A 12,462-nucleotide genomic window follows, 5' to 3' on the forward strand; every position below is an offset into this window, starting at 1 on the left:
TTATTTGGATTAGTCCTCCTAGCAGTGATATATTTTGCTACAAGTAGCCATATAAACAGGTACACAACCCTTTACCTGAAACCCTTGGGGCCAGCCATATTCCAGATTTCAGAATTTTTCAGATTTTGGAACAAATGTTAGCTACCCAGTAAAGTCTGGGCAGCACCCCATATTGGAATGTTACTACTACAGCAAAAATGTGTAAATGACATTATTATTACAGTTTATAGAGTAATATACCGATAAATGAAATAGATAACCAAAAACATAATGAAGCAGTGGGAATAACTTAAGACATAAATACACAAATTTTAATCATGCTCAAAATCATAATATATCTGATGAAATGGAGTAAATTAAAATAAAGTTGCTAACATTCACATATAAATGTCATCATCAGGCTGCAGTTGACAGCCAGGAAAAGGATTCTTAATTGATGTCTGCTACACAAAGCCTGTACAGAGATGATTATTCACAGTTAAGTGGGATAATGGAAGACTATAAATGGTATTACATTTTATAGATACATGCATCAGGAGATGATTATTCACACTGTTCACTGTGGGATAATGGAAGAGTATGAATGGGATTATAGTTTATAGATATATACTACAGGAGATGATTATTCACACTGTACATAGTTGAATATTCACACTTGAGTGGGATAATGGAAGCCTATAAATGGCATTACAGTTTATGGATATATGCTAAAAGAGGCAAATAGGAGAGCAGATGTGAATTGGGATAAGAGTGATAACATTTTAAAAGTAATAAAAATATGTTTTGGAAGGAAATTAAGAGAGGAAGGGGAGGCAAATCAAATAGAGAAAAGGTAAAAGGTGCAGATGGAGAGATGATAATGGAAGAGACCGCAGTAAGAGGAAGATGGGCAGAGTACTTCAGGGAGTTACTAAATGTTAAATAGGATAGGGAGGGAAAGGTAGTTACAGTGGGAAGCGCTAAGAAAATAAATGATGAATGTGGAAAATGGAGGAGAAATAAGAAAAGATTAGGTGGAAGCAGTTACTAAAGAGATAAGAGGAGGTAAGGCACCTGGATTAGATGGGTATCATGCAGAGTGTCTAAAAAAGGAAGATACAGTGATGGTGGATTGGCTGATGAGGTTGTTTGTCTAAAAGAGGGTAGAGTGCCAGAGGACTTGAGGAGTGCCTGTATAGTTCTGCTTTATAAGGAAAAAGTGGACAAGTGTGAGTGTAATAGTTTCAGAGGGGTCAGTTTGTTGAGTGTAGTTGGGAAGGCTTATGGGAAGGTTTTGATTGAGAGGATTAGGAGTGGAACAGAGGGAGTAATTGGTGAATAACAGTGTGGGTTTAGGACAGGTAGGAGTTGCGCGGATCAGATTTTTGTGGTAAGGCAATATGTGGGTGTCACAATCTGGTATGTTGTTTTTGATTTGCTATATCAAACCTGGCCATTGGATCAGTTTTATCAATCCAATTACCAGCGTGCTTTATGCCTATTGTTGGGAGATTTTCTATCTTACACCAAATATGAAATAAAGGCAAAATGCAAAATATAATTATTTACTTACATGATATAAAGTACATACAAGTGAACTTACAAAATATGAAGGAGTTTGAATGAGGGTGCAAATGTGAATTGTGTGTTGGCACAGCACACAACCCTCCTTTTTATATGTGGGGCACATACAAGTGCCAATGGCAGGTGCCATTTAGTTACATCTGTAGGCCTAGTCTATATTCCTATTTACCTGGCTTCACACAATCCTTCCACTTTATTTTTGTGTGAAGAAGGTTTACAATTTATCATTTGCTATCTGAATCTTGTTAAGAATTTAACATGATTTGAGATGGAGCTACTTTCCTGTGCTATCATTGTAGTAGTGCCCTGTGGCCCTTTTAGCAAATCATTACATTTGTGTAATCCTCCACCGTCTATGCAGCAAAGCTCCTGCAACTGGTAATTTTATCAGAGTGACCCATTTTTATAGTTCTACATCTCATTATCTAGCTTAAGATAACCTGCTGTCTGAGATAAATTTTCTTCACTGGATGAAATAATTGGTGGGTGTAAAATACTCGAGAGGGAATAGAAGGACGGATAAAGAAAGATAGAAAGCATTAGGTCACATCGAGTGAATTCAAACCATGATTGATCATAAAAACAGAAGTGTGTCCACCATATTTGTTTGTTTACATATAATAGAATGAAAGAGAATGTTTTGCTCAAGCAGTTTAATTCATGTTGACAATAATTTGAAATTCGAGGGATTTCCATAGGGAAGAGAAAGCGTGCACGGAATATTGCCACTGGGAACATAGCCAGGGGAATATTGCCAATGTGGGAACATTGCCATTAGGAATATTGCCAATGTGGGAAAATTGGCACTGGGAACATTGTCAATGTGAAATTGCCCATTTTTAAAATAACTTATATTTAAAAAACTAGTAATTTTTTGTTAAGAAAAATAAAAAGAGAATTAGCTAGTTTACTAAATAACTGCCATTTACAAACAATTTTAGCTAGTTTATAGCAATATTTCATTGGTGTTTTGTTGACATAACTTTGTTGAAAATTTTTAGCTTCAAATTGCTTACGGTTTTAGAATAAATTTGTTCATTCTAAGATAGGACCCATAATTGCATGTGTGATAAAAAGTGAATATGGAAGTGATATGCTTGTTGATGAGCTGTAATACATATATCATAAGCATAGCAAAAATAAGAATGGCACAGTTTCAACAATACAATTCAGGTGTGAATGATGAAAATCGCATGCTTATATTTATGATTGCAACAGGTGTGGAAGATTTGAAAAGGTTCCAAAACTGGGCCGCTGATGGCACGTTTAAAGTGGTTCCGTAAATATATCATCAGCTACTCGCCATTCATGTTCAAAAAGATAATCTTAGCATTCCTCAAGCATTTGTTCTCCTGCCTAACAAAACCAAATCAACATGCAGAGCATGCTAGTTTTACCATGTACCAATAATAGTGTTGAAGCATTTCATAATGCATTAAATGGAAGATGGTGTACCTCTGAGAAAATATAAGGCACTAGAAAAGGTAGGAGGTGATGTCATTACACAAATCGTAGTTCCACAGATTATTAGGGAGAAGATTGTGAGGCTGGCTCATGCGACTACCTGCACCCACCTTGGAATCACCAAAACTAAACGATTAGTTCTCAACCACTTTTACTGGCTGGGTTTGTTGGAAGATGTCAAGATCAATGTATTGTGTGTCAGTTGACTGGGAAACCAAGAAAATTAGAGAAAATGAGACTGGCCCCAACAAGCATTGCTCCTTACTTGTAAATTACAATTAGATAAATGCAAGAGACATCTGGAACATTCAAGAATTCATTCAAATATTGAAAAATCATTCGTAATTTAAGGCAAAATTTTCTTGAAATTTTTTCTAGAATTCAAAGTTGTTCGAGTTTTTGGGCATTTGAATTCCGGGGTCACCACTCTATTTTCCCACCAAACAAAACTCATTATGTTATGACACACTCCGCCCTCAACAAAAAATATTCTGATTTTGGAACTTTTCAATTTTCAGAATTTTGGATAAAGGGTTGTGTCCTGTAGTATCTTGGTCACTCTTTTACCCTGGTTCTCTTACTCTTTCTCTTCATCATATTCCCTTGCATTCTTCCTCTATTCCTAACTTTTTCACCTTCACTTTCACTTGCAACCTCTTTCTCACTTTTATTCCCTTATCTCCCTCCCTCTTCCACTTTCCCTCATTTCTCTTAATTTTTCCTTTTTCCCTTCTTTTTTCCCTTGTTTACCTCGTTTACCTCTTTTTTTCCCTTCTTTTTTCCCTTGTTTACCTCGTTTACTTCTTTTTTCCCTTATTTACCTCTTTCCCCTGTTTCCCCTTTTCCCCTGGTTCTCTCTCTCTCTCTCTCTCTCTCTCTCTCTCTCTCTCTCTCTCTCTCTCTCTCTCTCTCTCTCTCTCTCTCTCTCTCTCTCTCTCTCTCTCTCTCTCTCTCTCTCTCTCTCTCTCTCTCTCTCTCTCTCTCTCTCTCTCTCTCTCTCTCTCTGTCTCTCTCTCCCCCTCTCTCTCTCCCACTTTGCTTCTCTCTCTTGTTCCTATTTCCCTCTTTTCATCTCTCACTCTTTTCCTTTCTCTTTCTCTTTCTCTCCCTCCCTCCCTCCGTCCCTCTCTATCCCATTCCCCTCACTCTCTCCCCCTCCCATCATCTGTTCCTAGTTCACTATTCCTCTCTCTCCTTCCCTTCATCTGTCTTTAGCTCTTTATCTCTTTCCCTCTCTCTCTCTCTTCTTCTTCTTCTTTCCCTCTCTCTCTCCCTCTTCTTCCTCTTTCCCTCTCTCTCTCTCTCTCCCTTTCTCCCTCCCTTTCCATCTAATGAAAGTTTTGAAAGATTTTGAGGGAGGGACATCTATATGTACTTATTGAGTAGTGTCTCTTGTGAAGCACTGATGCATAGAATTTTGTAAGTGTTAATAGAGTATGAGTGAAAGTTTGGTTTTCACTACATGGGTAATTGCATTTTTTTGTAGTCTCCTGCAGAGGATTTACAGAATTCAGGTGAGATGTTTTGACTGTACAAATGTTAAAAAGAATTATGCTATGGTTAAAATTAGATTGAATGATAGTGTGACCTTGTGTACTATACATTAATATGGTAAAAGTCCAGCTTCTCATTAGGGATGTTCCTGGTATCTGCTGAGTTGAAAGGAGAGGATGGCTTTAAATTGCACAAGATATCTAGGTCTGTAATGCTCCGCTACAAGTCTCCACTTCTCCAGAACTTGTCAACCATGGTCTTTGCACCCCTTTTACTTTATGGTGCCTGTGAGGAGAAACAGGTCCTCTCAACAGAGCTCTTTGACAAGTATGAAGAAAGACAGGTAAGGAAATAATTCCATGGAGAATGTGATATAGCAGAAGATTTTGAAGCTGCAGTACATGCTATATATATATGGGATTAGTAATGTCTAGCAAAGATGTGTTCTCCTCTCTCAGTCTCCAAAATTTGCCACCACCCTTGCATTTACTCCAATACTCAATGGTGAAGACAGGAAAAGAGGGAGACGTCCTAGGATGAGGTGGATGGATGGGGTGAAGGGGGCTTTGGGGAAGAGGGGAATGTCTGTTGAGGAAGGAAGGGAGAGGACGTAAGACAGGTGAGTGGAGAATGGTTGTATATGGATGATGTTGTGATTGCATGAGGAGGAATGGGCGGGGGGATGGGGGGTGGGGTAGTATGTGTGAGTAAATTTTGACGCAGCCCGAAGGGATTTCTCCCCGTCCTCTCCTTATATGCAGGGGGGGTCGCTGATTAAATGAAGCGGCCTTGCTGTGGATGTGCTGTGTCTTGCGACACTGCTTCTGACCCAGGGCGGTGGGCAAAGTGCAGGGATGACCCGTCATCCAGGAGGTGCTCAGATGAGAGGGAGGGTGGGAGGGGTGTGGAGTGTATTTAGGGATGAAATGGGTGGGAGTGTTTTTATGCCTTTCCCTTTTTGGCTACCTCCCTTGAAAGGGGGAAAAAGCCTTGGTATATGTATGTATGTATGTATGTATGTATATATATATATATATATTATATATATATATATATATACATACAGTGCTCGACAAGGAAGTACGAACGGTTAGTGAGAATGAGTGATGAGGAGAAAGAATGAGTCATAAATCAATAAACAAAAGCTCACTTCGTACCTCTAATACTTTGATGGGTGGCCTTTACGTGCAATGATCTCACGAAGGCGGTTTGGAATGGAAGTAGCGTACTTGGCAAGATGTGCAGGGGTTATACTAACCCAGGATTGGTGAATGGCTGCCACGAGCTTGGGCACAGAGCTCCTATCTTTACCCTGCAGGTCTTGTTTAATGTGGTTCCACAGGTTTTCTATTGGGTATATGTCTGGACTATTGCCTGGCCAGTCTGCTATGTAAGGATATGACAGTCTTTAAGCCACTGAGTAACACTACAAGCAGTGTGGGCTGGGGCGTGATCTTGTTGAAAGATGTTAGCACCTGAGCTATTAACCCCTTCCATACGGTGCCGCACACGTAGGCGTCATGAGGAGCAAGTGGATTCGCGACGCTGCCATATCGGCGTCTTGATTATATTTATTGTAGTTGCCCCTGTGTTTTTACATTCTCCCAAATGTGCCCTGAATCCCATTCTCTGTGGTTTTTAAAATTCGCGGGTGAAAGAGAGAACGATTGATATAAGCGGTGACTATATTTTATGATGCGAGTATTATTACGACACGTCATACGGCTGGCATTGGCTGCTGCCCGCGAGATTTAAGTCCCGTACTGAAGTGGTTAAAAGAATCCTCCAGGAGGTCATTTAAGAGTTCATAATAAACATATTGGTTCACTTTTACATTTTTCGGTAGTACAACAAGGCTCCCAAGTCCTCTTCCACTAAAACTTCCCCATACCATGAGAGAATCAGGGTGTTTCACTTTTTGTTGAACGTACTGGGGGTCAAGAGGGTTGCTATCCACACGCCGATAAACGTTTCCACCCCTATTGCCAGTCACAGTAAAGCTGGACTCATCGGTCCAGAGAATATCCAGCCATTTGTCATCATCCCACTGAAGATATTTCTTGCAAAACTCGACCCTATGGCGCCTCTGGTTAAGAGTGAGAAGAGGCTTCTTCACCGGGCAGTGGCTTCTGTACCCAAGGTCGTGAATGCGGCGGCAAACTGTTCGCACACTAACCTCCCCAAAGAGTCCCTGGTTACTTTCTATTATTTTTCTGGGGGTAACACGTGGATTATGCTCTAACTGTCAGAACTGGAAGATAAACTTCTAGATGTATTTAACCACTACCATCAGTTTGAGTTAAATGACCTACAATCTTTGGTTGACCAGCTCCCTCAGCCTTTTATTTTAATGGGTGATTTTAATGCCAAGCATCCTGTATGGGGTGAATCAAGGTGTGACCCCTGGGGTAATATAGTTGAAGAATTTATTGATAATAACGATGTCATTTTGATGAATGATGGTTCCAAAACTAGGTTTGATGTTTTTCACAATACAAGTTCTGCTATAGACCTATCTGTTCATCATCCTTAAGATTAGATTACAGTTAGTCAATGGATGAAGATCTACATGGTAGCAACCACTGGCCTATCCATATTAAATATTTAAGGAACATTCCCTCCTCTTGCTTACCTAAATGGAAGACAGGAGAGGTTGATTGGGAATTATTTAGGATATCCACAGAGATTGATTATAAGACTAGTGATTTTTCTAATAACTCTGATGCATATGATTATCTGGTAGGCATCATACTTTCTGGTGCTTTTTCATCCATTCCTAGGACAGCTGGTAAACCTCAATGCCCAGTAGTCCCCTGGTGGAATGATGAATGTGCCTTAAGCAGAAAGATTACAAGAACTTGCTATAAGAGATATTTGAGATATCTTTGTTTAGCCAATAGGATAAGGTACAGAAGAGCTTAAGCAAAGCAGAAGAAAATCTTTAAGAAAGCAAGGAGGGAATCCTTCATTAAATTTATTAGCGAGTTGAAATATGACTCTTCCCCTACCTTAGTATGGAATAGGATTCGAAAATTACAGGGAAAGTTTACCCCATCTCCTTTGCCCATCCTCAAGATTAATGACTCTTTTATATCAGATACAAGAGAGGTAGCAGAGGCTTTTGGAAGACACTATGCTGATATTTCAAGTCCACTTCATTATTCACCTGACTTCAGAAGAATTAGAGACAAGACCACGATTGTTCCTCCTACCAATACGAACTCAGAGGCATATAATCTTTTTACCTTGGATGAATTGGATCATGCTTTATCTTTATCCTCCCCAACCTCTCCTGGAGAGGATGACATTCTTTATTCCATGGTTGCTCATTTATCCATATCTTCGAAGAAATTCCTTTTAAATGTGCTGAATAAATTTTGGTCTTCTGGGTCTTCTCCTAAATCTTGGAAGACTTCAATTATCATAGCAATTTTAAAGGCTGGAAAAGACTCTAATCTCCCACAAAGCTACAGACCTATTGCTCTCACTAGCTGCATTTGTAAGATCTATGAAAGAATGGTTAATATGTGTTTGGTTTTTGGAGTCTAAAAATCTTCTATCAAACCGTCAGTTTGGATTTAGAAGAAATAAGTGCACTCTGGATCCCTTTTTATTACTTGTGAGATTCAGAATGCCTTTGCAATTCAGAATCCGAGGATTGCTGTGTTTTTTGACTTGAAAAATGCCTACGATACCTGGCTGGGAGGCATTCTGAAGCAACTTGCAGAGTGGGGTATCGGGGGTAATATGCTCAATTGTTTAAAGGATTTCTTGTCTGGTTGTTTTCTAAAAGTCAGAGTGGGCTCTTCTTTCTCTTCTGCATATCTTCAAGATGAAGGGAATCCACAAGGAAGTGTTCTGAGTCCTACACTCTTCAGCATAGCCATTAATAGTTTGTTAGAACAAGTTCCTGTTGGAGTTCATGGATTGGCTTATGCTGATGACTTCTATTTTGTGGAGCAGATCAACAACATTAGAAACAGGCTTAAAGATCCAAGAGGCTATTAACTTAGTAACAGCATGGGCTAATTGCAGGGGCTTCAGATTCTCTGCTGAAAAAACAAAAGCCATTAGGTTCTCTAGACTGAGACGCAAGGAAGAGATACCAATATTATTCTTAGAGGGTGTTATACTACCATATGAAGGTCACGTAAAATACTTGGGTCTGTTTTTGGACAAAAGGTTAACATTCACTCATTACATAAATGAGGTCATATGCAATATTAAACAGCGAATTAATATACTAAAGGGAAGTGTCTCGCTTCAACTGGGGAGCAGATCGTATAACTCTAATAAGGCTTTACCAAGTATTGTGCCTTAGCAAAATCGATTATGGATGTCAAATTTATGGATCGGGATGTAAAACTTTATTAAAGAAGCTTGATATAGTCCACAATATGGCTTTGCGGATTTGTTCGGGAGCTTATAGAACATCTCCAGTGGATAGCTTGTATGTGGACACAGGACTTCCTCCCCTTTATATTTACAGGGAGGAATTAAGCCTTAGATATATATCTTGTGTGTTATCATCAAAACAATATCCAAACTTCAAATATGTAAAGCAGCCAGTAGACAGAGCTCCAAGAAAAGGAACTCTGCCAAAACCTTTAGAAGTGAAATGTGAAGCTGGGGCAGAGGAGGTAGGACTTGTTCCTGTTACAATTGCTGAGGTTAAGCCTCCCAAATTCCCTCCTTGGTACTGATCTCCCACTGTAATTTGTCCTTTTAAAAACAAGAAAAATAGAACTGCTGTAGAGCTAAGGAGTGAATTTTTAGAACACTTATCAGTACATGCTGATTCAGTTTTTATTTATACTGATGGATCAAAATCCCAAGATGGTGTTGGTTGTGCTGTTGTGTCTGCTAATTTTATCTCTGTTTTTACTGCTGAACTGCTGGCAGTCTACAATGCCCTGAAATTTGTTTTTAATTTTGGTCCATCTAATAAGAATATTATTTTTACAGACTCTATGAGCATTCTATCCTCTCTAAGTAAATTATTGCCTCTTCACTATGTAGTCCAAGAAATACAGGACTGGTTGATTCTTATTAACAGCCAGAAGAAAATAAAAGTATACTTTTCCTGGGTGCCGTCCTATGTGGGTGTCACTGGAAATGAACAGGCCGATGTTGCAGCCAAAGGTGCTACTAGGCTCAGTCACATAACAGACACAAAAATCCCACATACAGACTTCAAGCAAGTAATTCATTGTTATGCAATGGAAAAGTGGCAGGAACAATGGACAAGGCTGGATGGTAGTTACAAGTTAAAAGAGATTCACCCCTCAGTGAGCCCTTGGAAGTCTCATTCTTTGGACAGGAGATCAAGAATTGTTTTAACAAGGTTAAGAATTGGCCATTCCTACATTACCCATAAATTTTTTATGCCAAGCAGAGCAGAAAGGCTGGCCCCCCCAATGCCCCTCTTGCCAAGTTGTTTTTACAGTTGAGCTCATTTTAATTCAGTGCCCTGCATACTCTACGTGCAGGGGAAACTTTTTAACAAATTTATCTTTTAAAGAAGTTTTAGGGGAGGATGCTCATGTGGAAAATGTTTTAAAGTTTTTAAAAGGCATCAATTTGTTTTATGAACTTTAAAATTGTGTATATAATTGCTTGTGTGTGTATCTTGTTTTGATGTTTTTTTGTGTATGCTTATTGCTTTTACTGTTTTACTTGATTTATTTATGATATGCGCTGAATGGCCTACCGGCTCTGGCGCTTGGCCTTCAAGCCAAAAATTTCATAAATCAATCAACCACACCTCTTTTACAAGTCTTTATTCACTCATTCTTTCCATGTGTCCAAAACATCCCAATACTCTTTCATCAACCCTGTCACCCAACTCCCTATCCACCCCTGTTCTCCTCACCTCATTTCTCACTCCAGCCTAGTAACGCGTATCATACTTCTCAGGTGATTTCATCTCAAACACATTCAAACGCCTTCTCTCTTCCTCTCTTTATGTTCCACGTTTCTGCCCAGTACAGTGTTGTCGACACAATCACTCCTTCATACAGTCTTGTCTTAGCATCCATTCCCAAATGTTTATTCCTCATTACACTTTTTAATCCCCCAAGGCATATACTTGCTTCTCTCAATCATACATTCTACCTCCACCTTCACTCCACCCTTTCCTGCCACATTTGCACCCAAGTATCTAAAACTATCCACCTCCTCCAGTCTCTTTCCCTTAATACTCACTTCCAATCTGCTGCCACTTTCTCTCCTTGTACATCTCATCACCTTTTATCCACATTTATCTTCAACTTCCTTCTTTCACACACCTTCCCAAACTTTGTCACTAACTTCCTCAATCCCTCCTTTGATCCTGCTACAAGTGCAGTGTCATCAGGAAACAACAACTGGTTTATCTCCCACTTTTCTCCATTTTCTTTAGCCATCTCCAATCCCTGACCCACTACCTTTGCATTCACCTCTTGCACTACCCCATCCACTTATAAATTGAACAGCCAGGGCAACATAACACATCCCTGACGAAGTCCCACCTTTACCTCAAACCAGTCGCTCTCTCCATTTCTAATCCTAACACAAACACTACTACTATCATAAAAACTTTTGACTGTTCTTAACAGCTTTCCTCCTATCCCATATATCTGTACTACCTCCCACAGTACCTTCCTGTCTACCCTGTCATAAGCCTTTTCCAAATCCATAAAAGCTGTAAAATACATCCTTACCTTTTCCTATAGCTTTCTCACACATCTGTCTTGTAAAGGGGAACTATACAGGCACTCCTCCAGTCCTCTGGCACTTTACCCTCTCTTAAACAAACATTATTCTTACCTTTTCCTATATTGTCCTGATATTCTTTTTTTACTTTTTCTGAATTCCATTATTCTTCATTGATGTTGAAGTCTACTTCTCACTTTTGACTCCATCTCCAAACCTTGTTCAAGTCTCTCTGCAGTTTACCATGTGTCCCCCCTATGTTTTCCAGTTTTTTGAATAATTTTTTATGTAGTGATTTGTCGAAGGCTTTTCGTAAATCTAAGAAAGCACAATCAGCTCATCCATTCCTTTCTTGTATTATATCTATTACTCTTGAGTAGAAACAGATTAAATTTGTAGCACATGATCTTCCCTGTCTGAATCCAAATTGTATCGAATTTATTATACTATTTTCTTCCAGTTGTTTTATCCATCTGTTCTTAATAACTTCACAGATTTTGGCTACAGTGCTTGTAAGGGAAACTGGTTTGTAATTTGTTGGATCTTCTTTGTTTCCTTCTTTATAGGAACAATATTGGCATTTTCAAGTCATTTGGTATTTTTTCCTTCTTTGAATGAACAACTTATGTTATATATTTTGTCTATTCTTCTTTACTTTTTTTTTAATATCCAATTTGCCATTCTGTCTGGGCCATGTAATTTCCTGACATCAAGGTTCATTAATTGATCCATTATTTCTTTTTGTGTTATTTTTATTTCCCTCATTGGGGGGGGGATCACACTTTCCCTTCATCTCAATTTTGTACTTATTCTCTAGTGAAATCAGACTTGTAGTGATTGTTCATGACTTCAGCCATTTCTAAATCTTCTGTGTACTCTGTATTTTCATGATGTAGTTTCACTATTTCCTGTTTATTTTTAAGTTTACCATTCACATATCTATAGAATAGCTTAGGTTGATCTTTACATTTTTCAATTATGTCTTTTTTGTAATTTCTCTTTTCCTCTCTGCGCACTTTTACATATTTCTTTGATGTATATTTGCCATTTACTATTTTTTTTTTTTCCATCTTTTCCAAGCTTTATCTCTTCTATCTTTTGCCTCACTGTATCTTCTGTTGAACCAGCACTTATTATACACCTTTTCCTGTTTCTTGGTATGTATTTATCCACTCCTTCATTTTAAATTTCCATTAAAATCATCCATTTCTCTTCCACTTGTGTCTCTTCATTGTAGAATTTTTCCCA

General features: G+C 38.7%; 1 protein-coding gene across 4 annotated transcripts in view; it reads left to right on the plus strand.

Annotated features, from left to right (window-relative positions):
- The window catches only part of Seipin (lipid droplet biogenesis associated protein seipin), a 38,181-nt gene that overhangs the window by 8,408 nt on the left and 17,311 nt on the right, over nt 1-12,462 (plus strand). For all 4 annotated transcript variants that reach the window (XM_076210165.1, XM_076210166.1, XM_076210163.1 and 1 more), the window contains exon 4: nt 4,662-4,864. In XM_076210165.1, the coding sequence (XP_076066280.1) occupies nt 4,662-4,864 (203 nt within the window). The remainder of the gene's footprint in view (nt 1-4,661; nt 4,865-12,462) is intronic.

Source organism: Oratosquilla oratoria, chromosome 27, assembly GCF_046742065.1.
Source record: "Oratosquilla oratoria isolate Oo_2021 chromosome 27, ASM4674206v1, whole genome shotgun sequence".
Taxonomy (NCBI): domain Eukaryota; kingdom Metazoa; phylum Arthropoda; class Malacostraca; order Stomatopoda; family Squillidae; genus Oratosquilla; species Oratosquilla oratoria.